Source organism: Symphalangus syndactylus, chromosome 10, assembly GCF_028878055.3.
Source record: "Symphalangus syndactylus isolate Jambi chromosome 10, NHGRI_mSymSyn1-v2.1_pri, whole genome shotgun sequence".
Taxonomy (NCBI): Eukaryota; Metazoa; Chordata; class Mammalia; order Primates; family Hylobatidae; genus Symphalangus; species Symphalangus syndactylus.
This window is the reverse complement of record NC_072432.2, coordinates 85753437-85779660: the sequence shown is the minus strand read 5'-3', so window position 1 is coordinate 85779660 and position 26224 is coordinate 85753437. Positions and strand designations below refer to the sequence as shown.

The following is a 26224-nucleotide window of genomic DNA, read 5'->3' as shown; positions in this document are numbered from 1 at the left end:
AGATCACACCACTGCACTCCAGCCTGGGCAACAGAGCAAGACTTCGTCTCACAAACCTGACAAAAACAAGAAATGGGGAAAGGATTCCCTATTTAATAAATAGTGCTGGGAAAACTGGCTAGCCATATGTAGAAAGCTGAAACTGGATCCCTTCCTTACACCTTATACAAAAATTAATTCAAGATGGATTAAAGACTTAAATGTTAGACCTAAAACCATTAAAATCCTACAAGAAAACCTAGGCAATACCATTCAGGACATAGGCGTGGGCAAGGACTTCATGTCTAAAACACCAAAAGCAATGGCAACAACAGCCAAAATTGACAAATGAGATCTAAGTAAACTAAAGAGCTTCTGCACAGCAAAAGAAACTACCATCAGAGTGAACAGGCAACCTACAGAATGGGAGAAAATTTTTGCAACCTACTCATCTGACAAAGGGCTAATATCCAGAATCTACAATGAACTCAAACAAATTTACAAGAAAAAAACAAACAACCCCATCAAAAAGTGGGCGAAGGACATGAACAGACACTTCTCAAAAGAAGACATTTATGCAGCCAAAAAACACATGAAAAAATGCTCATCATCACTGGCCATCAGAGAAATGCAAATCAAAACCACAATGAGATACCATCTCACACCAGTTAGAATGGCCATCATTAAAAAGTCAGGAGACAACAGGTGCTGGACAGGATGTGGAGAAATAGGAACACTTTTACACTGTTGGTGGGACTATAAACTAGTTCAACCATTGTGGAAGTCAGTGTGGCGATGCCTCAGGGATCTAGAACTAGAAATACCATTTGACCCAGCCATCCCATTACTGGGTATATACCCAAAGGACTATAAATCATGCTGCTATAAAGACATATGCACACGTATGTTTATTGCGGCACTATTCACAATAGCAAAGAGTTGGAACCAACCCAAATGTCCAACAACGATAGACTGGATTAAGAAAATGTGGCACAGATACACCATGGAATACTATGCAGCCATAAAAAATGATGAGTTCATGTCCTTTGTAGGGACATGGATGAAACTGGAAAACATCATTCTCAGCAAACTATCACAAGGACAAAAAACCAAACACTGCATGTTCTCACTCATAGGTGGGAATTGAACAATGAGAACTCATGGATACAGGAAGCGGAACATCACACTCCAGGGACTGTTGTGGGGTGGGGGGAGGGGGGAGGGACAGCATTAGGAGATATACTTAATGCTAAATGACGAGTTAATGGGTGTAGCAAAACAACATGGCACATGGATACATATGTAACAAACCTGCACATTGTGCACATGTACCCTAAAACCTAAAGTATAACAATAAAAAAATAAAAAATAAAAAATAAAAATTTTACCTAAAAAAAAAAAAAAAAAAAAAAGACTTCGTCTCAAAAAAAAAAAAAAAGAGAGAAGCACTGTACAGTGTTCAAAATAGGGGAAAAACAAGACAACATCTTTGTTCAGTTCTGGAATTCACATTTCAGGAGGGATGTTAACAAACTAGAGCTCTGCCAGTAACTTAAAACTAGAAGTAAAAGGTGGGAAAGGCTTGTCTTTTCCCAAATGGTTGAAAGAACTCATCATATTTAATTTGAAAAAGAAAGAATGGTGGTGAGTTTATACGGCTGACACTAAGACGTCCCAGAACTAGGAGAGCAAATTAAGAAGTATCACCTTGTAATGGATCAGATTATCATCTAGAAATGTAACTTCAGAGATTTTTTCCATAAAAGTGTGACCACAGAGGATTAGGAATCCCAAATACAGTCAAGGGGATGTTGGCAGTGCAGGGAGGAGGAGTCAGGAGGAATGAACAGAGTCAGGAAAGAGGGAATGCAGTGGAATTATAGCCAGGCTGAACATGGAAAAACTATTTAGAATTCTGCTTAAAAAAAGACAGGGTTATCAGGAGGGAGATATTTAGCATAAAGCCTAGAAAAAGATGAATGAAGTAGAAAGAATGAATTAGTACATTTCCGAGAAAGAAAAGGGAAATAATCTAACTTGATCTGTTTGCTTTGCTTTCACTCTCATCAAATAACCTTCTTATAATTTAGTTTCCCGTGTATAGATTTTCCCATAGGCAGAGACTGTAACTATAGCTTACTCATTCCAGTTTGCTTGACAGTCATAACTTCACTCTGCTCAGAGCTTTTATTCTCCTTCAAAAGTCCAGAAAATAGCTATTTCCCCCATTTTATGGACAAAGAAATTGAAGTTTGGCTAATAAGTGGCAGAACTGTGATTCACTCTCAGATATAATTGACTTTATACTCCATCACAATTGGAAGAGGCTAAAGTCACAGAAAACACAGAGAGACATATAAGAAAGTGGCAAAGTCTAGTAGTGAATGCTGCAAAGAGGTCGAGAAGGATGGTGACTGGCAAAAATGTCCTTATATTTAGTGGTCTGGGAGGCTTTCCAGTAAAAAAGTGTCATGAGCCAGACTGCACTACATTAGTAAGAAAATAATAAAGAAACAGAGGCATCAAGCATAGAACACTCTTTCAAGAACTCTGGCTACAAAGAAAAGACAGTATCATAAAGATATCTGTTTCACTTCGGCTCTAATATAATAGAATAGTTCTGCCACCCATTAAACACTGGGGAATACGTCCACTTTGTAGAGAACTATAGGACAGATACGTGAAGTTCCTCAACCACAATCATATTCCAGTGAAAGATTCTCCGTAAAATGTACCAGAGTTTGAGATGGGCATCATCTACTCATTTCTTCTGTGAGTGGCCATTTTAGACTTAAACAAATTGATTTCTTATGGTCTATTTGTTTTGTTACTTTCAGAATACATTTTTCATTATGAAAGCCAGTGGGAAAAATACAACTGCATTTCAGTGCTTTCAAAGTCACTTTTCTGGAACATATCTATTTAGTTAACTGACTAATAACAAGCTCTCAGAAAGATGACATGTTTATATGTGCAATGATAAAATGAATTTTTCTCTGTCTTTTAGCAATTAAACATTTTTCCTTTAAGTAGATGATGTTTATTTCTCTTGGTGCTCATAACATTTTAACATGAATTTACCTTGTACTGAGAAATTTTATATTTAAGATCTGAGGTTTCAATCATGGGATCCCTCCCCATAAATTTAAATACAAGGGAATCCTGAGTCTATAATTAAAATCTGTTTAACATCTCAAAAATACTAGAAGCCTTTATCACAGTCAGAAAAATTTATACTTCAGTAGAAACTATAGCAAGGATGGGAGAATTGTGCATAGTTTAAAATATATTTTATAGTTTTAAACGCTATATGATAAGCTATATGATAGACAGTTTTCAAAAATCAATGTTTTATTATGTTTACAAGTTCCAGTTCTCTTCCTTACTGTTCATAGTTATGAATCTGTTTATACATGAAAATGAGACACAAGAAATTCTGGCTAGTTATATGAAGCAAAAATGAGCAGCCATACTGTGTTATCTGTTACTAAAGAGTAGCTGGCACATGGATGGAGTATGCTTTGAATCAATATTTTTGGTCCTTCTTACAACAGAAGTTTGCTAACAATCCTCTGAATCCTCTGTTTTTTTCCTTCTTTCTTCTTCCCACTCTCACCCCAGCCCCTATCTAGAGTTCTGGGATAAAGCAAACAATTCTATCTTAAAAAATTTTTTTTTTGATTGACAGAAAACTCAAACATTTAAATGTGAATTGCTTATGGGATTACCTGTCCTTTTTAAAAATTTGTGGCTCTGTTTATTTTTCAAAGATACAGCCCTTTAGAAAAGTAGTTTGTTGCTCTTTTAAGAGTCCTGAATTGAGTAATAAAAATTGATTTATGCTCTGTGATAGTATCATAATGTTGTATCACTGAAACACAATATAAATTAAGCTTAACATCAAGACCTTTGTGCATTCCTACTTTCCTTGATTCACAATTTTTTTTTTAAAACAGCGTCTCGCTCTGTTGCCAGGCTGGAGTGCAGTGGCGCAATCTCAGCTCACTGCAACCTCTGCCTTCTGGGTTCAAGCGATTCTCCTGCCTCAGCCTCCTGAGTAGGTGGGACTACAGGAGCGCGCCACCACACCCAGCTAATTTTTGTATTTTTAGGAGAGACAGGGTTTCACCATATTGGCCAGGATGGTCTCAATCTCTTGACCTCGCGATCCGCCTGCCTCGGCCTCCCAAAGTGCTAGGATTACAGGCGTGAGCCACTGCATCCGGCCGATTCACAATATTAATTAGTTCTTGTTTCAACATACTTAAGAATAAGATGCTCAATGAGGTAAATACACTTGTTACTAATGTGTACCTAGGGCTATGGAAAGGAAAGGAGAGAAGGGGATGGGAGATGGAGGGACAGAAGGAAGGAAAAAAGGAGGAAGAAAGGAAAGAGAATTAATAGTCAAATGCCAGGATGTCTCAGTGCAGCAAATTTGAGACCCACTCTAAGGGTGAGGGACCAGGCTAGGGCATGCCTGTCTGCTAAATTGTTTTTAGTATGATAGTTCATTTATTAATTCAAAACTAGTAAAAGAGCTCTCACCCTTCAAAACCACTTCTGGCATTGGCTATATAAATTAGGATGATTTTATAAATAAAGTGCATATTATGTGGCATCAAAATTCTTGGATTTGAATTCCAGTCCTACCACTTATCAGATATACAGCCTTGGGCAACTTATTTTTCTCTGTTTCAGTTTCCTTATCTGAAAAATGGGATACTAATAGTATCTGTCTCATAGAATTACTCTAAGAATGAAATAAGATAACACATATAAAGAGTCCAAAGACCTAGCATACTGTAAGTTCTCAATAATGGTTAGTTATTTCACTTTTCTTATCATCATTATGTTCCTTGAAGCCCTCAAATATAGTCACCTAATACACTAAAAGTCGTATTTTTTTCATGTTATAACGCTGTAACATTTTTCCTCCTAGATTCATCCATATTCTGCTACTTTCAAATTTTGTTCTATTTCAACTTAGTTTGATTTTTGCCCCCATGTGTAATCAAGAACTTGGGCTATGAATCTCAGCAAAGAAAAATTTTCCCATCCAGTAAAATGTACTAATATTTACTGAATACCTAAGAACAGATTATAAGAGAGAAACCGTATTTTTAAAAGAGGAAAATAAAATTTTGCAAGCTTCCAGAAACAAATTCTACCTATTAACCAGATTCAATATCCATATTTAAATATTTCTGTATCAATAAAATTATTTAATATTTTTTAAAACAAAAAAATTAAAAGCCAAATTTTTTTTTTTTAAATCAACACATTAGTTCTGTGGTTCTCTGACTTTTTCATCAAAAGAAAAGCCATTTAAAACTTAAATTCCATTGCAATCATATTCATCTAATACCAAAGACAAAGCTGGATGTGAAAAAAAACGAGAAATAGAAAAACTAGGTATGTGATTCCTGGTGAAGAAGAAATAACACTGATGTGACTTGACAATTAGGACTCTAAGGGTGAGGGACTAGGCTAGACCATGTCTGACTGCTCAATTGTTTTCTCAGTACCATTTCATTCACTAATTCAAAAGAAATAAGAGCACTTTTACCCACCATAAGTGGGGGAATAGGGGAAGAATGGGGGAAAAAAGGGAGTAGGGGTAGAATAGAATTAAGGAGAGGTAGTCCAGACCAATTTTGATAGTTCTAAAATAGATCAATAAGAAACTAAAATAATTATTCTTTGTAAGCAAAAACTCTCCTAGAGAGTTCCCAAAGCTGAGTCTAAGAAAAGTGGTCATTGCCGAGCCCAAGGGCAGTGTGCACATACTCCTTCCCTATTCTTCCAACAGTATACAAAAGTCGTTACTACTTTGACCTAGATTCCATGTTGGCTAGGTTGGCCCACAATTCAGAACAGGTTTAAATAAGCTTCCTCAGAGGCTGCCTGTGTCCTAGGTTTAGGCTTACCCATACTCATCTTGATTGGCAGGTTTTCTCTGCTTGCCGCTTCCACTAGATGTCTCCGAACTTCCATCACTGCCTCTTTGTGCTTAGTGTTCAGCAAAGCTTCCCACAGGGCTTTGGCTGTGGTGTCACTGCAGGAAAACCACAAAAAGAGCTTTAGAATAAATTTCTACTGGATACTGGAAAGGGTTGAAAGCAAAATACTTTTTAAAATATATTTTTGAGCATTAATGTAGTCTTTCCTACTGATAGACTCTAAGTATTAGGATTAAATAATGTCTAATTCACATAATTGGCAGAAAATATTGAGAAATTAAGGAAACAATAAAATCAAGTGAAAAAAGGGAAGAAAAGCTGTACTGTGTGATGAGAAGTGTGGGAAAACCATGTGATAAATTTTTTTAAAGATTTTGCACTTAAATCTTTCAGAATGCAACTCAACATCAATAGAGTAACAAAAATGTTATATAAGCCAAAATTAAATGCATGACTCAAAATGATTTATCAGTGATTATAAGCACTATATCAATTCGAGATTAAATACTTGTCCAAGAAACAAAGCAATCAGCAATGAGCATTTCATTCAAAAATTACTCAATAGACTTCCTAATTAGTAGGCTTCCTACTAAATGAAAATGAGGAATTATGCTAAGTAACCATGGCCTGAAGTATCCCACTTTGGGCCTTAGGTTGGAAGGATGGTACTTACTAAAATCTTTACAATTAACCGTTGATAACAGCACGAAGCACTGCATTATATGCAAGGTCTCATCTGGGCTCACTTCCCCAATAGCCCTCTGTCTCACCCAACATGCTATGTCCAAATTATAAATGAGGGCAGTGTTCTTTCCGGAAGATCTCTGCCATGTAGCCAAGTATACACATTTGTAGTAACGTTTTAAAAACTGAATACAAAGAGACAAGGATGACTTCTGTCCCTTTCTAAAGACTTTTTCCTCCAATTAAAGCTCTACTCACTCTCCTACTATCCACTTAGTAATAGTTCAAAAATAAATACATTTTTTAATTTAGTTTTAAAGTTACATCTACTAAGATTTTAATTTAGTTTTAAAGTTATACCTAAGACATATCTTCCAAATTTGAATTTGATATTGAATAATAGAATGATATATTTTTACACTGGGTTTAATGCCTGACACATTATAATCTTTCATTGAATAGTTTTTATTATCATCTATTTTTCCATAATGAACTAATATTACTGCTCAACATACTCCACTTGTTTTAATCTGATCAAATCTGTCATCATTATAACTCTGCATCTAATATTCTTAAGTTAATTTAAGTAAGCAGGTAAACTACATGCCAAGCCCTATATTTGGTTGGGATATAGATTTTTAAAAAGCTTTGAATGGCATAGTTTAGAAGACAAGGCAGATACAAAAGCAAATAAATTACTAAAAAAGTGTGGTAATAAAAGCCATGGTCAATGCTTGCATAGGTTTTTATGCAAGCGTAATCCTAGCTGGGAGGATAGGGACTGAAGGAATGACTTTCTACTGGAAATGATAAGCAAGTACAAAGATACATAAGCTCTAAAAGTAGCCTGGGAAGAAGTTAAAACTCAATCTGGGAAGAAAATGGCAAAAAAAAAAAAAAAAGGCTTCAAGAAAGATATAAAATCTTGGTTACAAAACAAGAGAAAAGGACATTTCAGAATGCAAAAAATCCTAGGAACATGACCCTGAGGAGCACTGTTCTGTTGCATGCCAAGGTGCACGGGGAGGGGCAGTGGAAGGAGAGCATAAAAGAAGGTGCAGCCACACTCTGGGGGTTCTGCATTCCTTGCCAAGTCATGTCAACTTTGATATGTAGGTGACAGGAAGCCAAGGAGCATGTGATTGATTTCACACTTTGAGAAGAGCAGCATAGCTCAGCAGCTATGAATACAGTCTTTATCATAATTCAAAAGCAGGTCTGTTTGCTATGAAGCTTTCAGAAAGTTACTTAATTTCTCTAAAGCTCTGCAGGCAATTGAAGAACCATGGAAGAATTCTGAGCATGGGAGTTACAATCCCAGTTTCCCAAACTTATGCTTCATAATTGTTCTCTAGTCTCAAAAATACCTCTCCACAAAACACAGGGATTTATCAAGTAAGTCTCAACGCAACCCAGAACTTTCAGAGTAGAATGTCACTACCCTCCTCTTTTCCATGAGAATATGTATCTGGCTAATTCATCTCTAAGATCACAGTAAGTTAGGTAATGTTGTGGTTGCCCCATCAGATTGGTGTAGCGGTTTATGGACTCCGCAGTCAGATAAATCTGCGTTCGAACTCCAACCATGCTCCTCCTCACCCACTCCAAATACATGGCCTCCTAGACCATTCTTCTCCCGTATTCCAAGCACAGGAACACTCTTCCTACAAATATCTCTCTCCCTCCAGGTATCTGCTAAAATATCACCTTATCAGAGAGGTCTCCCCTTACTGCCCTGCTTAAAAAAGTGGCAATGCCTATCACAGCACCTTATGCTAGCACTCTCTTGTCTACTTACCGGGCTTTACTGTTCTACATAATTCTAGTTACCAGCTGACTTATTATGTTTCCACGTTCATTTGTTGTTTGTCTCTCTCATAAAAGGTGGGGTCTCTTCTATGAAGGCAGGGACTTTCTTTTACTCATTGCTAATTCTTCACTACCTAGAACACTGCAGATCTCTGGTGGGTACACTCAGTAAATACTGAATAAATGATACTTGTTAATTGTGTAACTGTGCACATAATGCTCTCTTTTTGGTATCTGTGGAGTTGGAAGTTATAATAGTGAATTCACAGGGTTGTTGTAGGATTAAATAATATAATTCATTTAAAGCACTTTCCTGATTCACAATAAATGTAAGTTGTGTGGTGGTGGTGGTTGTAGCTGTCACTAGTATTACTGTTGTTATAAGTGGTATTGTCTTATATTCATGGTCTTTAATTCACTATGTTCAAGAGTCACTTAATTACACTGAGTATGCTTATTCATACAATCTTGATTAGTACAGATGTACTAAAGTCACTTGAAGCTTGTACTATCTGGCTCTTGTCTATTAAAATATTTTAAAAGAAATACATAGTTTCCATGACTCTAACAGTGATACATACTCAGGTCATGTTTTCTTAAAAATTGTTTTGCTGATATAAACAATTCTGGGCCGGGTGCGGTGGCTCACACCTGTAATTCCAGCATTTTGGGAGGCCAAAGCAGACAGATCACAAGGTCAGGAGTTTGAAACCAGCCTGACCAACATGGAGAAACTGCGCCCCTAATAAAATTCGGAAATTAACCGGGAGTGGTGGTGTGTGCCTATAATCCCAGCTACTCAGGAGTTTGACGCAGGAGAATTGTTTGAACCCGGGAGGTGGAGGTTACAGTGAGCCACAATCATACCACTGCACTCCAGCTTAGGTAACAGAATGAGACTCCGTCTCAAAAAAAAAAAAAAAATTCTGAATGTCTAGATATGTGTGAGAGTTCCTAATGCCTGCTTCCTGTCCTAAACAGTTTTCTAAACACATCATACGAACTTCACATTACACATGGTCATTTTAAGTTTATCAAGGGAACATTTACAAGTTAATTAAGGTTCTCTGAATAATTGGCACTGAAGTAGGTCAAAGTCATACTTACTGGTATTTCTTTTGTCTCCTGCACCCACTTCTTCACTAAGTCACTCTATTACTGCAATGTGATAATTCACACACGTACACCTATATCGGCATCTGAGTTGAGCATGGGAGTTAAGTCACTGCCTTTCTCTAATATGCTCATAAAAGTTGATCCAATAGGCAGTATTTCATACAACTGAATTTTCAGATGAAATCAACTCCTGATACTAAACTTTAGGTCAAGAAAAGTTAATTGAAATCCATACTATAATTGCAATAATGGATTATATGTAAATCTTTATCATCTCCAACTGTGCAAAACTTTCTGTTTTCCTACTGGGGAAATAGGCAATACAGAGAGGACTATATACAATGGCCAATGTGGTAGACTGTTACTAGGCAAGACTGCAGAGTGGCAGGAGCATAGATTCTGGACCAAACAACACAAGGTACCATTTTGCCACTTACTAGCTCTATGTCCCTAGGAGGACTTCTCTCTGTACATGTTCTCTCCTCTCTTAAATGGGGATGGTAATAGTACATATTCAGTAAGCTGTTATAAGAATCAAATGGGCTAATACATCTAAAGCACCTAGAACAAATCCTGACACATAAGTGCTACAGCACTAGTAGTAGCAGCAGCAGTAGTAATAAAAGAAAAATCAAAGGGCAGAATTTTCTTGTAAGATATAGAAAGAAGCCTTTTGTAGAACTGCAGTAGTCTTCCCCCACTACTTGTGTACATATAAGTACAATCACTGTCAGTGACTTCATTTTCTAATATGAAAAGGTCAACAATAGATAATGTAGAATTCATACACACTGAAAACTCCAACTCAAGCAATCTTCCTATATATGACAGGTTGATGTAAATAATTTTTATTTTTCAGGAATAAAATTAAGAACTATACTATAGCTTACTTCAAAACAGACAGCCATAGAAAGTTAGTGTTTTTCTTACAAAGACTTTTAAGCAATAACTTTTGTTTCAGCTTATCTCTTCAATTTAATTATTGTAAAATTATGTAGGACCTTTTAAAACTACAGTTATTACTTGTACAAGGAGTTCAGATTCTATATTCTATTTCCAGACTGACTTATTAAATGGTTGTACAACTCTTGGGTCAGAAGCAAATATTAGAGGTAATATTAATCATCTTTATACCTTCAGCAGGACTCTACCTAACCCAATACAGACAGACGAAAAATCTATTTTTAGTTTTTAAAAGCACCTAAAGAAAAATTTATAATATTCCTGAGAAAAACACTACAGCTTCAAACAAATCAAAACTGTGATTAGACTCTATTTATACCTAAACCCTTTGTGCTCTACTATAAATCTCGTTCATCTAGCTTAATCTTTTATCTTAAGTTCAGGAACAGCTGGTCAACATCTTTTTGATAATCAGGCCCACCCTAAAAGAGTTGTTTTTTTTCTTCCTGATGGTCAAATTAAGGAAAATTTTTGAAAAGTGAATAAAATATAATGTTAAATATAGTTTCAAATACCATCACTCCATTCTATTTCAAAAGCATTCCAGAATTTACAAAACTTCTTACATCTCATTTGATCCTCTCCTGAGCTAAACTATTATCTGAAGCTCCTTAAATCCAATTTAAAGAGCCTCAGAGAGGCAACTGACTGATTTAAGTACCCTCAATCTGTAAAAGGCAAAATCACAACTGAGGCAAATGGCTTCTAAACCCAGTAATCTTAATACTATACCACGCCATGCTTATATTATGCAAATCATCAAAGAGAATCAATTATGCAGAATGTCAATTGTTTTTCACTTTTCATGTTGGTTTTCTTTTCAAATCCGTAATATCCTTTAAGTTCACACATGGGTCCCACAAAGGACAGGATGGAATGGAGTGAAGAGTAAAGTAGATCCAGATTAATTCCTGAGGCAGGTAAAGCTCTAAGAACTCTGCACACTTTTGTTTTAAGCAACAACATACTATTCCCCTTGTGGGTCACCATTAGCCATTGACAGTCACTTGGCTACACAATGCTAATTTTCCACTTTTATTCAGCCTTTTTCCTTAAATGTTTCCCTCCAAGAAGACTTTGATGAATTTTTAATCATTCTACATATATATCATTCATATAACTGAAAAAGCAAAAAACTATTCTAAATTGCCTTACAGGTATTATTTCCAGTCTAGCTCTAACTCTATGTACAACATGTCCTTGGGAAGGAAAGAAGGGGAAATATCCTCTACTTTTTTTTTTAGAAGGAGTCTCGCTCTGTCACCCAGACTCGAATGCAGTGGCATGATCTCAGCTCACTGCAGCCTCCACCTTCTAGGTTCCAGTGATTCTCCTGCCTCAGCCTCCCAGATAGCTGGGATTACAGGCACGTGACATCTCACCTGGTTAATTTTTGTGTTTTTAGTAGAGACAGGGTTTCATGTCGGCCAGGCTGGTCTCGAACTCCTGACCTCAGGTGACCCACCCGACTTGGCCTCCCAAAGTGCTGGGATTACAGGCATGAGCCACCAGGCCCACCCGTCTCTACTTATTTTTAACACTGATAGAATTGAGACAAAAATACAATGACTTACCTAACATCTCATTATATTACAAAAATTAAAAAGGAGGGTTAGAGCTCAGGTCCACCATTGGAAGTGCCAATGGGCCGCTTCTGTAACCTGGTTAGTCTTTTTGGTGCTTTATATCCCCTTACAGGTATTACTAATGTTATCATTTTCACTTACTGAAAACTATGTTATAGGCAGCATGACTATATTATCTCATTTAATAACAACAACCTTTCAGGATAAGTATCATTGACCCCATTTCGTAAGTGAAAAAACTGATTCTAAACGAGATAAAATAGTTTACCCAAATTACATGCACAATAAATTAGGGTTTGAACTCAGGTTCCTGTGAACTCCAAAATCCATCTGTTTACCATAATTCTACACTGTTCTGTAAAATAAAAGGCTTGAACTAAATGCCAATTTTTGAGATTCCTTGGGTCCCCAACAAGCTATATTTATAAGGTTTCCAGGCAGGGTGTGGTGGCTCACGCCTGTAATTCTAGCACTTTGGGAGGCCAAGGCAGGCGGATCACCTGAAGTCAGGAGTTGGAGACCAGCCTGGTCAACATGGTGAAACCCCATCTCTACTGAAAATACAAAAATTAGCTGGGCATGGTGGTGCACGCCTGCAATACCAGCTACTTGGGAGGCTGAGGTAGGAAAATCACTTAAACCTCGGAGGTGGAAGTTGCAGTGAGCTGAGATTGCACCACTGCACTCCAGCCTGGGAGACAAGAGTAAAACTCTTTGTCTCAAAAAATCAATAAAAAATAAAAATAAGGTTTCCATTATGCCATGGTCCTCAAACTTCACATGCACGAATTTGATTAACTTTCCAAAGGTCAGCAAAAGATGAGTGAATATCCCATGTTGATGTTTCTTTTATTAAACCTCTTTTTCTTTTTCACAAGTCCAGTGACATCAATAAAAAGAATTAACAACAAAAAAATTACCAACAGCTTGTGATTCCAATTAAACAATTTCTTTCCTTTTTTCTGTTTTTAATATCATGGTTTCAAAAGACATAAACTGAACTCATTGTAGCTACTAAAATACAATTTGTTAAAATAGGTTCCTTGAAATATACAACATGAAAGTAGAATATTTATTCTATGAAATATAAGTAGTTTCTATATTGTCAGTAACTATTTAAAATGCCAATACATACTAATTGTCATTTTTTGATAAATTATTCTGAATTCTTAAAAACCAAACTGTTTTTACAAATTGTCATGTTTGAAGAAGACCAATGACATACACATAATAATAACCCGCTACAAATAGCTCTTTAAGCTCTCTCAAAAAACTTCTGTACATGAAAATATGGTCATTTCAGTTCATTCCTGGCTCTTTATTCACCAGAATTACTCAACTCTGAATGAAATCTTAGAAGCTGCCTTGGGTTGGCATGTATGAAATGTCAAATGCAGTCTGCTAGAGACTAACAGGAAATATTCATCACCAAATAAAATAGAAAAAAGACAGCAAAATTTTTAAAAGGTGGTTGAATGTTGAATCATGGTGATACTTCAATCAAGTAGAAGGCATGCAATTAAGAGATGAGGGTGAAATGTGAATGCGCACCATTATCTTGTGACTAAACTTAGTTTCTTCATGGCATGCACGGGAAGTTAAGCTTAATCACAGGATATGCAATAATAGTCACAGTATTCCAACAGAAATACAATGACAACAAAAAACCCAAACAATTTCAACTAATTTTAAACAGAGGGCAACTTGAGTCATAGTTTTTCACAGCAGGGAATGATGGCTTCCATGAGGGGTGAGCTTAATGAGCTCTGAAGGTAGGTTTTCTAATTAAATTATTCACAGAGGCTTCAATAGTCATCTTTCCTCTTGACTACCTTTTAAAACAATTACCTCATCTTCAACAAATGTACCAATTAATCTTCATCTCAAAAGAAGCAAAAGCAGCTAAGTGCAAGATATGTGACAGAGTCCTTTGGCACTGGAAAGCAGCCCTTTGTTCATTCTTTCTTTCAAAATATAAGCACTTTCTGTGAGCTGGGCATGGATGCTGGAAACATGGCTGTGAGCATCCTCCCACACCCTGCCCGCATGGAGCTAGCCATCTAGCAGGGAAGGTGAAACTGAGCACACTCCAGCAGGGTGATAAAAACAGACTGAGAACTTTGGGAAAGTGCAACACCTAACCTCTGACACCTAAACGCTTGTCAGAGGCGTTTGAACCAGAGCAACTCCATCTTGAATAAGGACTGGGTAAAATAAGGCTAAGACCTGCTGGGCTGCATTCCCACTCTAAGTCACAGGATGAGATAGGAGGTCAGCACAAGGTACAGATCATGAAGACCTTACTGCAAGCTGTTTTAGCTTGCAGTAAAGAAGCCAACCAAAACCCACCAAAACCAAGATGGCGATGAAAGTGACCTCTGGTTGTCCTCACTGCTCATTATACGCTAATTATAATGCATTAGCATGCTAAAAGACACTCCCACCAGCATGATGATAGCTTACAAATGGCATGGCAACATCAGAAAGTTACCCTATATGGTCTACAAAGGAGAGGCACAAATAATCCACCCTTAAAAAACGGACTAGGTAAAAACATAGTAACTGTTTAACCATCATATAAAATAGAGAGTATTTGAGCTTCATCTCAGTATAAACATTTTTTATTCCTACTTTCTATCAGCCCATTAATGATTAACACCGTAATCAACACAAACATATTAATAATTTCCTCTTAGAAAACAGTAAAGCATAAGAAAGACTTTTTCATATAGATTTCTAATGCACAAATGGATTAACTCAGTATGAGGATTTTAAATCAATAACACAATTAGATTACTTAAAAACCAAACACATCCCTTCTCTGCCACATTTTTCTGACTCTAAAGGATATACTTTGAGTTCCTATACGTTAGTCCATCATCTAGTACACAGACCAGCACTTGCTCCACTGGGGAACTCTAGGCTGGATTGATTACATCTGTGTGTTTTGGCTCAAATTCAAGCCATGGAAAGTTAAGGATTAATTCATGTGTCAAGGAACTCTAGGACAAAGAGTTAGTGACAGTCTTATAGAGGTTCTTAGAAGCAAACGTATCTGACTGCTTCACCCTTCTGTCACTCACCTCCATGAAGAAGGTTCATTTCAATCAGCATCATCTTATATGCAATGATTACACAGTGACTCCAGTATCTATCACTTTGGTAGATGACACCGTTGTGTCTATATGCACATTTGTATGAAGCTTCAAAGCCTTGGAAAAACTTGATGTGTTGAAAATTATTATAGCTTATTTTCTCTTCACTGGTAAAAACAAATTGATTAAAAACCAGCTTGAGTTTTGGTTCAGCTGAAATAGGAATTTGCATTGCTCCTATTATTAACTATCTTAACTCCCATAGATTTTGTTAAGATGTTTTGTACTATCTCCTTTGATACTCTAGAACTACAGAACAGTGTTGAGGTGTTACAACTCTGAGGAGAGAAGAATATACAGTAGTTCTTTTTTTTGTTAGTTTTTTTGAGACAGGGTCTCCCTGTGTAGCCCAGGTTGGAGTATAGTAGCACAATCACAGCTCACTACAGCCTAGACTTCCTGGTCCAAGTGATCCTCCCACCTGAGTAGCCAGGACTACAGGTGCATGCCACCATGCCCAGCTAATTTTTTTTTTTTTTTTTTTACTTTTTGCAGAGATGAATTTTCACTATGTTGCCCAGGCTGGTCTCTAACTGGGCTCAAGCCATCCTCCTACCTCAGCCTCCCGAAATACTGGGATAACAGACATGAGCCAATGTGCCTGGCCTTTCTTTTTTCATTATAGTCAACCTGTAAAAAACATTCTATTTAAAGCATTTTCAATATAGTAAGATAAATAATTCTGTGTGTGTGTGTCTGAATGTTTGTGTATTGTGTGACAAAAGTAGAGAGCTCTATGTTGTTGCTTAATTTCTGTGTTCCATGATATCCAAAAACCTGGGAAACCACTTCGAAAGGCTCCAGGCCTAAGGAACAGAGTAATGAGGAATCCTCAGGCTTCCTTCTAAATTTTTGCAGCCACAATTACCCTATTAATAAAGGAGACAGGAATTCCTAGTAAAAACCCCAAATAAAGGGATAACAAGCACACAGGTCTTGAATATTTCCCACAAGGAATAGCAAAGTTAGGAAGGCATTGAACAACTTGCACTCACATTCAACCTTGTGGACTAGAAGCACACCATCCCCTAATAAATGTCTTCGATACTATTTAAAAATGTACCCAGGGGCCAGGCACAATGGCTCACACCTATAATCCTAGCACTTTGGGAGGCCAAAGCGGGAGGATCGCTTGAGGCCAGAAGTTCAAGACCAGCCTGGGCAACCTAGCAAGACCCCATCTCTACAAAAAAATTTAAAAATTAGCTGGGCGTGGTAGCACACACATGTAGTCCTAGCTACTTAAAAGGCTGAGACAAGAGGATCGCTTGAGCCCAGGAATTTCAGGCTACAATGAGCTATGATCACACCAGTTCACTTCAGCCTGGGTGACAGAATGAGACCCTGTCTCTTAAAAAAAAAAAAAAAAAAAGTATCCAGGATACACAGGGACAGAAACGACTGTCAAAAAGGAAGAAGTTCTTATACTCACGGACCCCTTGAAACAGGAGGCATAACATGCCAGGCAGGGCCACATGGGGAAGCACGAGGGTTGGTCAGGAGGCAGAGGGAACAAGGGAAAAACATAGGCGCATGCCCTTATTGTGGATTTTGTGGGAAGGAATGGCCAAGGCAGGGTAAGCAGGCTGAGGGGGCTTAGGATTTGCTGGTTTAAATCATTTCTGTGGGCTCTGGTTGTCTGGTACCTGGCGCTGGGGTGATGAGGGCAGAGGAATATTGGCTGGGAGCATAAGAGCCCAGCAGAGGGAAGAGGGGTGAGCTCCGATTGATAGGTTTGCATATGAGAGGCTCATTCCCTGACTAGTTGTTTGCTATTTCTAGACTCCAGGTGCCAGAGCGTCAAAGAAACAGAAAACAAGAAAATACTGTTAATACAAATATTGATACTAATTAACTATGTCTTAGTCAAATAAGGCCTAGGAAAGTTGATAAAATAAAATTGTGACACATGGGAAAGGTTCTTGAGGCTTGCCTCACCAAGAGAAGATACATATGATCCCCAACCAACAATCAGGCCGTCTATCTCCAAACCTAACCCACCTTGCAATACTCCTTTTCTCACCATAAAAACTCTAACTTCCCTCTTACTTTTGTTTCTGATATTCACTCTCCTTAAGAACGTAATATAACCTAGAAAATTACTACAGATGTGTGTGAGTGTGTGTGTGCACACGCTTACATATTTGTGACAGTAAAAACAAAAAAAAAAGGGAAGACTCACTGCCTTTCTAGGGGACACAGAGGACAATAATTCTAATAACACTTTCCAAGAAGCTCTCTCATTCTTGAAGGTAAAATGCACTTGAGAGCCATGACCCACCAAAACAGAAATGATTAACAAAAATAATGATTGCATCATTCAATCAAATCACAAAGAATTAGCCAAGAAAAAAAAAAAAGAAGAAAGATGAAGGAGTAAAAAATAGAAGAAAAGACACAGGACTGAGCTTCAAATACAATCTAGAGCAGCAATAAACAAAGAAGGTTCTAGATACAACATTTTATCAATTGCAAACGATCTGAATAAGTAAATGAACTAAAAGGCATCGCTGGAATGTATTTTATGAGATTTACTGATAGCAGCTTTCTACAAAAAATAAAAATAAAAATAAGTAGGTAAATCTGAAATCCCTAAGGGAAGTCACTATACAAGACTTTTGACTTATTTTTATCTCGTCTGAGTCTTACAACCGTATATGGTAGGCATTATTATAACCAAATTTTCAGATAAGGGGGCTAAGGTTCAGAAAGCATAAGCAACATTAACCCTTCAGTTCAAACAATATTTAACAGGTAACTTTTTGTTTAAGCCACTTTGTCCAGTTTTTTTTAGGATACTAAAGGGACATGACTACTAACTCTCCCCCAAAATCAAACCTGAAGGAACTAAAAAAGAAAAAACCAAGACATGGAAAAGTATATGAAAAAATGGCAAACCATGACAAAGCAGCTGAGTTTATGCAAAATATGCTAGAATGATTCAGTCTTAAACTATCTATAATTACAACTTGCCACATTAACAGATGAAAAGAAAACATACTATCTTTTAAATAGATTCAGGAAAAACATTTCACAGATTTCAACACCAATTCATTATTTAAAATTTTATTTATTTATTTATTTATTTTTGAGACAGGGTCTCGCTCTGTCACCCAGGCCAGAGTGCAGTGGCGTGATCTCAATTCACTGCAGCCTCCACCTCCTAGGCTCAAGCAATCCTCCCACCTCAGCCTTCTGAATACCTGGGACAACAGGCGCATGCCCCCATACCTAGCTAATTTTTGTATTTTTTGTAGTGACAGTGTTTCACCATGTGGCCTAGCCTGGTCTCAAACTCCTGGGCTCAAGTGATCCACCTGCCTCAGCCTCCCAAAATGCTGGGATCACAGGCATGAGCCACTGTGCCCAGCCCATGATTAAAACATTTTTTAAAATCTTAGTAAATTAGGATGAGAGCTTCCTTAACCTGACCAAAAAAAAAAATCTACAAAAAGTCTACTGTGAACATCATTATAAATGGGGGAACATTAGAGATATTCCTCTTAAAATCAGAAATAAGGCAAGGATAGTCACCATCACTGCTTCTATTTAAAACCATGTACAAGACAAAAAGAAAAAAAATCTTCTCATTCCTAGAAGATATGCAGTCTTGCTATCAGTTTTGTCAAGTACCAAGATCAAAAGAATGAAAACACAAGCCAACCTAGACTATCATTAAATGAATAATCTAAACCACAGTGTCCTAAAGATATGGTTAGCAAGTTGATTTTCATAGGTCCACAGATGAACATCTTTAGTTGTCATTAATCTGTATTTATTTTAATGTAAATCACAGAAAATTTAACAAATTAAACCCATGACTATTCAAGTATACAGACATTATTTTAGAATGAGGCTATAAGTAGGTACTGATCACTTAAGTTTAAAAACAACCAAGCAAAACCTGTCTTTATAATAAAGTCCAAATAAGAAAAAAAAACAAAAACAGAAAACTTCATAATTTAATCCAAAAGCCATTAGTTGGTGCCTAGAAGGGAGTTGTCTGGATACAGCAGCAGAGTTCATGTAATGAGCAGGCTGGAAACATGTTGGCACAGAGTGTCAGAGCCTGAGAGGGGTGAGGGGGGTATCGTCTTGGGGAGGGCTGGTAGCCGAATACAGGGTGCTGGGATCCAAGCAGGAAGAGGAAGATGTCTGCACAAAGGGCCCAAGAGGGTGGGTGGGAGGATCAGATTGCAACCAGATTGAGGGGACATCCACATGGGATGGAGGGTGGCAGCAGTCTGACCCAGGGTGGCAGAGCCAAAATGGAATGAGAAGGGTGTCTGTGGAGGGGTGGGCAGCTGCAGCCTGGCTCAGGATGTCAAAGGCCAAGCAGAGTGAGAAGGATACCCACACCAAGAGTATGAGGCACTGTGGCAGTGGCAGCCCAGAGCAGGTGAGCAGACTGAGAAGGGTGAAAAGGAGTCCAGTGCAGAAGCAGGCCAAACCGAAATATCAGAGCCTAAATGGTATGGAGTCTCCATGCAGAGCATGGGGCAGGATGCGTTTATGTTGGAGACCAGGAGTGATGGAGGCAGCATCCACATAGAGGAAGAGGAAAAGGCAGCAATGTTGACACTATATTGGTTACATACAGGAGACTGAGCAAAGTAAGTAAATCTACTGAGGGATAAGCAGGTCAGGTTACTCACTGTTCAAGAAGTAGTTACAAATATGCAAAGGGAAAAAACTTAAAATCAATCCTTGTGATGCTGGCTTAGAATTGGAAGTATTGCTGGGAACTCATAGTTCTCAATATACAGAGATTAGCATAGAAATAAAGTTCGGCTGGGTACAGTGGCCTCACTTTGGGAGGCCAAGGCAGGTGGATCACGAGGTCAGGAGATCGAGACCATCCTGGCTAACACGGTGAAACCCTGTCTCTACTAAAAATACAAAAAAAAAGAAATAGCCGGGCATGGTGGCAAGCGCCTGTAGTCCTAGCTACTCAGGAGGCTGAGGCAGAAGAATTGCTTGAACCCAGGAGGCAGAGGTTACAGTGAGCTGAGATAGTGCCACTGCAACCCAGCCTGGGTGACAGAGCGAGACTCTGTCTCAAAAGAAAAAAAAAAAGAATTATCAATGTAAATACATGTGCACGTGTATGTGTGTGTGTGTGTGTGTGTCTGTGTGTGTGTGTGTGTGTGTGTGTATAAATTCCTTAGCTGTGTCCACTGTGAGGCCCTGGGAACAATGACACCCCAAAAGCAGCAAGTACACTGAGAGCCCAGATCTTGGTTTCTAAATACAATTCTCCACCAAAAAGAATCAGTGCTCTTAGAGAAATGACTGATTCCAGGACTAGCTACGATAGGTACAAGATGAATTTGAAATATACCAGAAAGTATTAAAATGCTCAAAGAATGATGGTCATGTATCAAAAAGACACAGAAGTCAGGGGATCTCATTGACCAAATATGGGACAATATTAACATTAAAGCAAATAATAAAAAATGAATTATAACCCATTGAATAAAATATGAATCTAATAGTTTATGCTAATACACACATAAAAAATACATACATACATACATACATACATACATACATACATACATGTGGAGAACAGAGCTTTATCTTACCATAAAATATCAATTAAGAAATGTAAAGAAAATGATAGAATTAGAAAAATCACTATTTTCAGCCATCACAGAAATAATTCAGCCAAGAAATATTACTAGATGCTAAAGCGGTGGATTAAAATTTGGTGAGGAAGAGACTATTTACATAATCTCAAAATGCCTTCTTTATTCAAGTGATCAAAGCTAACATCACCATAAGTGGATGAATTTAAATTATGTTCCACCTGATGGGATGCAATAAACAGGCAGGACACAGTGGCTCACACCTGCAATCCCAGCACTTTGGGAGGCCGAGGCAGGTGGATCACTTGAGGCCAGGAGTTCAAGACCAGCCTAGCCAACATAGCAAAACCCCATCTCTACTAAAAATACAAAAATTAGTCAGGCATGGTGGCAGATGCCTGTAATCCCAGTTACTCAATGGCTGAGGCACAAGAATTGCTCAAACCTGGGAAGCAGAGGTTGCAGTGAGCCGAGATCATGCCACTGCATACCAGCCTGGTGACAGAATGAGACTCCGTCTCAAAAAAAAAAAAACCACCACCACCGCCCCAGCATCACTTCTGTGATATTCCTGCCAGAAATACATAAACTGAATCTAATTGTGAGGAAACATTAGACAAACATAAACTGAAGAACATTCTCCAAAATTACTGGTCTGTATTCTTCAAAACTTTCAAGATCATGAATGTTATGGGAAGACTGAAGATTAAGAGGGAATGACAAGTGAATGCAGCTTTTACAAACGACATTATTGAGACAAATGGTGGAACTTGTCTAATCTACAATATATATCTACACTCTAATGAGGGTAGTAATGTATCTGTTAATTTTTTATTATGACTATGTTGGAAAATATCCCTTTGAGAGAAATAAATACTAAAATATTTGGGAGTGATGGGCATCATGTTGGCAAATTACTCTCAAATGTTTCGGGCGAGGGGAAAGTTTCTTACACTATTTCTGAAACTTTTTTGTATGTTTAGAATTATTAATAAATTTTTTATAAAGGAATCAATCAATTCAAAAAAAATACCAAGCAGCTAAAATATAAAAGTTGAGTATGTGAATGAGGTGGTCTCCAATTAAATTTGGAAATATTACTCTAAGTAAATGTAAAGAGGAAATGCAGCCATACCAAGCATCTAAATGCTCACAACCCTTCTCCTAGGGTAAAAATTATGCTGGGTATTGTTAAAACAATTTAAATTAAAAATGCTCTGAGTAATCTCTTCATATAAAACATAAGCTCTGAGGACCTGAGGTTTCTTCCTTAGGGAACCTAGTATATTTAAAGCACAGGAATCCCTGAAACAAAGAAAATTCTAAGTAAGAGTAAAGCCAAATTCTAGATTGTATAAAACCCTTAGAGACTCTTACATTGTACTCCTCATAGAAATAGATTAATATAGTCATGGACTAGTGTTGGATAATACAGGTCTTGGCTATATTCTAAAACACACTTTTCTCCTTTTACAATTAATATGGTTCATAAAACAATTACCAAAATTGAGCTCTAATATTGGAAAAGTCATCCCACAGAAAACAAAAACAGAAACAAAAGGTAAAGATAATCCTGATAGAAAAAGAAAGTGATATTATTCTGTTTATCGAATGATGGCTTTCTATAAATAAAGTACAAATATAGAGACTGCTTTTAAAGTAAAAGAAAAAAGATGAATTCTGTAATCAGAAGCTGAGCTCAAAATCAATTTTGCTAGCTCTATGAACTTCAACAAGGTAAACTAACTTCTATAAACCCCAGTTTTCTCATTTCTTTTTTCCTTTTTTTTCTTTCTTCCTTTATTTTATTATTTATTTATTTATTTGAGTTGGAGTTTTGCTCTGTTGCCCAGACTGGAATTCACTGGTGCAATCATGGCTCACTGTAGCCTCGAACTCCTGGGCTCAAACAATCCTCCCACCTTAACCTTCTGAGTAGCTAGACTACCAGCACTACATCCAGTTAACTTTTTTCTTTTTTAGAGATGGAGTCTTGTTATGTTGCCCAGGCTGGTCTTGAACTGCTGGCCTCAAGTGATCCTCCGCTGTCTTGGCCTCCCAAAGTTCTGGAATTACAGGCATGAGCCACTGCACCCAGCCAGTTTTCTCATTTCTAAAAGCAAAAATAAATCAGGGCTCTGGTTTCTCCATACAATAAGCACATGAAAATGTGCTCAGTATCCTTGAAGCCTGTGTATTTGGAGGAAAAAAAAAAAGAGTGAGAAAATGTGCTCAGTATCATTAGCCATGAGGGAAATGCAAATTCAAACCACAATGAGATACCACTTCACACTCAAAAGAAGGACTAAAATTTAAATGATGGGTGTATTAGTCTTCTCCAGTTGCCATAAAAAATTACCACAAACAGGGTGGCTTAAACAATAGAAATGTATTTTCTCACAGTTCTGGAGACTAGAAGTCCAAGATCAAAGTTTTGGCAGGTCTGGGCCGGGCGCGGTGGCTCACGCCTGTAATCCCAGCACTTTGGGAGGCCAAGGCGGGCAGATCACGAGGTCAAGAGGTCAAGACCACGGTGAAACCCCATCTCTACTAAAAATACAAAAAAAAATTAGCTGGGCACGGTGGCGGGCGCCTAGAGTCCCAGCTACTCGGAAGGCTGAGGCAGGAGAATGGCGTCAACCCGGGAGGCAGAGCTTGCAGTGAGCTGATATCACACCACTGCACTCCAGCCTGGGTGACAGAGTGAGACTCCATCTCAAAAAAAAAAAAAAAAAAAAAAAGTTTTAGCAGGTCTGGTTTCTCCCAAGACCCCTTTCTTTGGCTTGCAGATGGCCCACTTCTTGGGTGTTCACATGGTCATCCTCTGTGCATGCAAGTGTCTGGTGTCTCTGTGTGTGATCAAAGTTAATCTTCTTGTAAAGACACCAGTCAGAATTGGATTAGGGCCTACCATAAGAGCCTTATTTTACCTCTTAATTACCTCTTTAATTACCTCTTTAATGGGCTTGTCTCAAAATACAGTCACACTCTGAGGTACAGGGCATTAAATCTTCAACATATGAAGTTGGGAGGAGGACATTCAGTCCATAACAATGGAAATTATCAAATGTTGGCAAGAATGAGGATCAACCGGAACTCATATGTATTGCTGGTGGAAGTAAAATGACATGTATCAACCAATTTCTACTTAAATGAAAGTACAACCCATAAATTATATAGAAAGGAAAGAGAAGTCATAGTATAGCTCCCCCAAAACACTTGTTTAAGAATGTTCACACCAGTAAAAAACTGGACACAGCCCAGGTTTCCATCAACAAGAAAATGGTAAGGTAAATTGAGGTAGATTCATGCAACAAAATACTACTACATAGCATTACAGATAAAAGCAATGTGGAAAAATTTCAAAACCTTTATGCCTAGTGAAAGAATCCTGACACAAGAGTATACACTATATGATTCAATTTGTGCATTTCTCAATTTTATAAACATTATAAATTTTGCTTCAGTAAAAAAAAATGCATAAACAGACTATTTAATAATCTGCCTTTCAGATTATCCAGATAGGTCCAATGTAATTACAACAGTCCTTATAGGAGGGATACAAGACGATACAGAATTGGAGGAAAAGGCAGTGTGAAAACAGAAGGTCAGATTGAAATGATGTGGCTATAAGCAAAAGAATGCCAAGTCAGCCCCAAGAATCTAGAAAAGGCAAAATAATAGATTCTACCCTGGAGTCCAGAATGAACCAGCCTTGCTGATACTTTGATTTTAGGGCTGTATGACTGATTTCAGACTTCTGACCTCCAGAACACTAAAATAATAAATTTGTATTGTTTTAAGCCACTAAAAGTTTATGGTAATTTGGCATAGCAGCAATGAGAAACTCATATGCCCATCACTGGCATCCCAGAAGAAGACAAGAAAGAGAAGGATTCTAAACAAGTACTGGAAGAAATAATAGCTGAAAACTTCTCACATTTGCAAGTAATAAACCTACAGATGCAATACACTAAATAAACCCCAAACAGAATAAACCCAAGGAAATATACACCAACACACATTACAGTTCAGCTTCTGAAAACTAAAGGCCAAGGAAAAATTCTGAAAGCACTAAGACAGAAACGATACCTTAACTATAAGAGAAAAACAATTTAAATGACAGCAGGTTTCTCATAAAAAAGATGGAGGCCAGAAAAAAGTAGTATATTTTTCAAGTGCTGAAAGAGAAAAACTGACAACCCAGACTCCTATACCCAGTGAAAATATCAAAATATTCTCAGATGAATGAAAACTAAAAGATTTTGTTGCCAGCAGATCTACTCTAGAAGAATGGCTAAAGGAATTTCTCTAAACAGAAAAAAAAGAAATCTTTAAATATGAGGAAAAAAGAACACAGTGAGAAAAATATAGGTAAATACAATGAACTTTTCTTCTTCACTTCAGGTTTCTAAACTGTTTGATGATGGAAACAAAACTTATACTCTAATGTGATTCTAAATGTAAGTAGCAGAAATATTAAGATGACTAAATTACATGTATGGGAGGGTAAAGGGAAGTTATGGGAGCTAATGTTTCTATATTTCACTCAAACAGTTAAAATTACATCAGTAGATTGAGATGTTATTAAATATATATGTATACATATTATATGTAAATGAATATTACATATAATATACACATAATATATATTACATAATATATGTATACAACATATTATATATAAGTTGTTATAAGTAATATCTAGTGTTAACTACTGAAAAAACAATATAAAAAGATACATTTAAAAACACTGTTAGGGCTCGGAATGGTGGCTCACGCCTGTAATCCCAGCATTTTGGGAGGCCGAGGCAGGCAGATCACCTGAGGCCAGGAGTTCAAGAGCAGCCTGGCCAACATGGTGAAACCTGTCTCTACTAAAAAACATAAAAATTAGCCAGGCATGGTGGTGCACACCTGTAGTCCCAGCTACTCGGGAGGCTGAGGCAGGAGAATCGCTCAAACCTGGGAGGCAGAGGTTGCAGTGGGCCAAGATTGCCCCACTGCACTCCAACCTAGGCAACAAAGTGAGACTCCATCTCAAAAAAGGAAAAAAAAAAAGTGCTATTACATAAATCAAATGGAATTCTAAAAAGAAGTTCAAGTAACTCACAGAAAGGCCAGATAAAAGAAACAGATAAATGAAAAACAGAGGCTATAAACACAAAACAAAAACTAAAATAGCTGGCTGGTGTCCAAATATATCAAAAGTTTTGTTAAATGATCTAAATATAACAAGTAAAAACAAATTGGCAGAATCAGTTCCAAGATGGCCAAATAGGAACAGCTCCAGTCTACAGTTCCCAGTGAGAGCAATGCAGAAGACGGGTGATTTCTGCATTTCCAACTGAGGTACTGGATTCATCTCACTGGGGATTGTC

General features: G+C 37.5%; 1 protein-coding gene across 5 annotated transcripts in view; it reads right to left on the bottom strand.

Annotated features, from left to right (window-relative positions):
- SCFD2 (sec1 family domain containing 2) overlaps positions 1-26224 on the bottom strand; it is a 489317-nt gene that overhangs the window by 422141 nt on the left and 40952 nt on the right. For all 5 annotated transcript variants that reach the window (XM_055294679.2, XM_055294682.2, XM_063611223.1 and 2 more), the window contains exon 3: positions 5910-6037. In XM_055294679.2, the coding sequence (XP_055150654.2) occupies positions 5910-6037 (128 nt within the window). The remainder of the gene's footprint in view (positions 1-5909; positions 6038-26224) is intronic.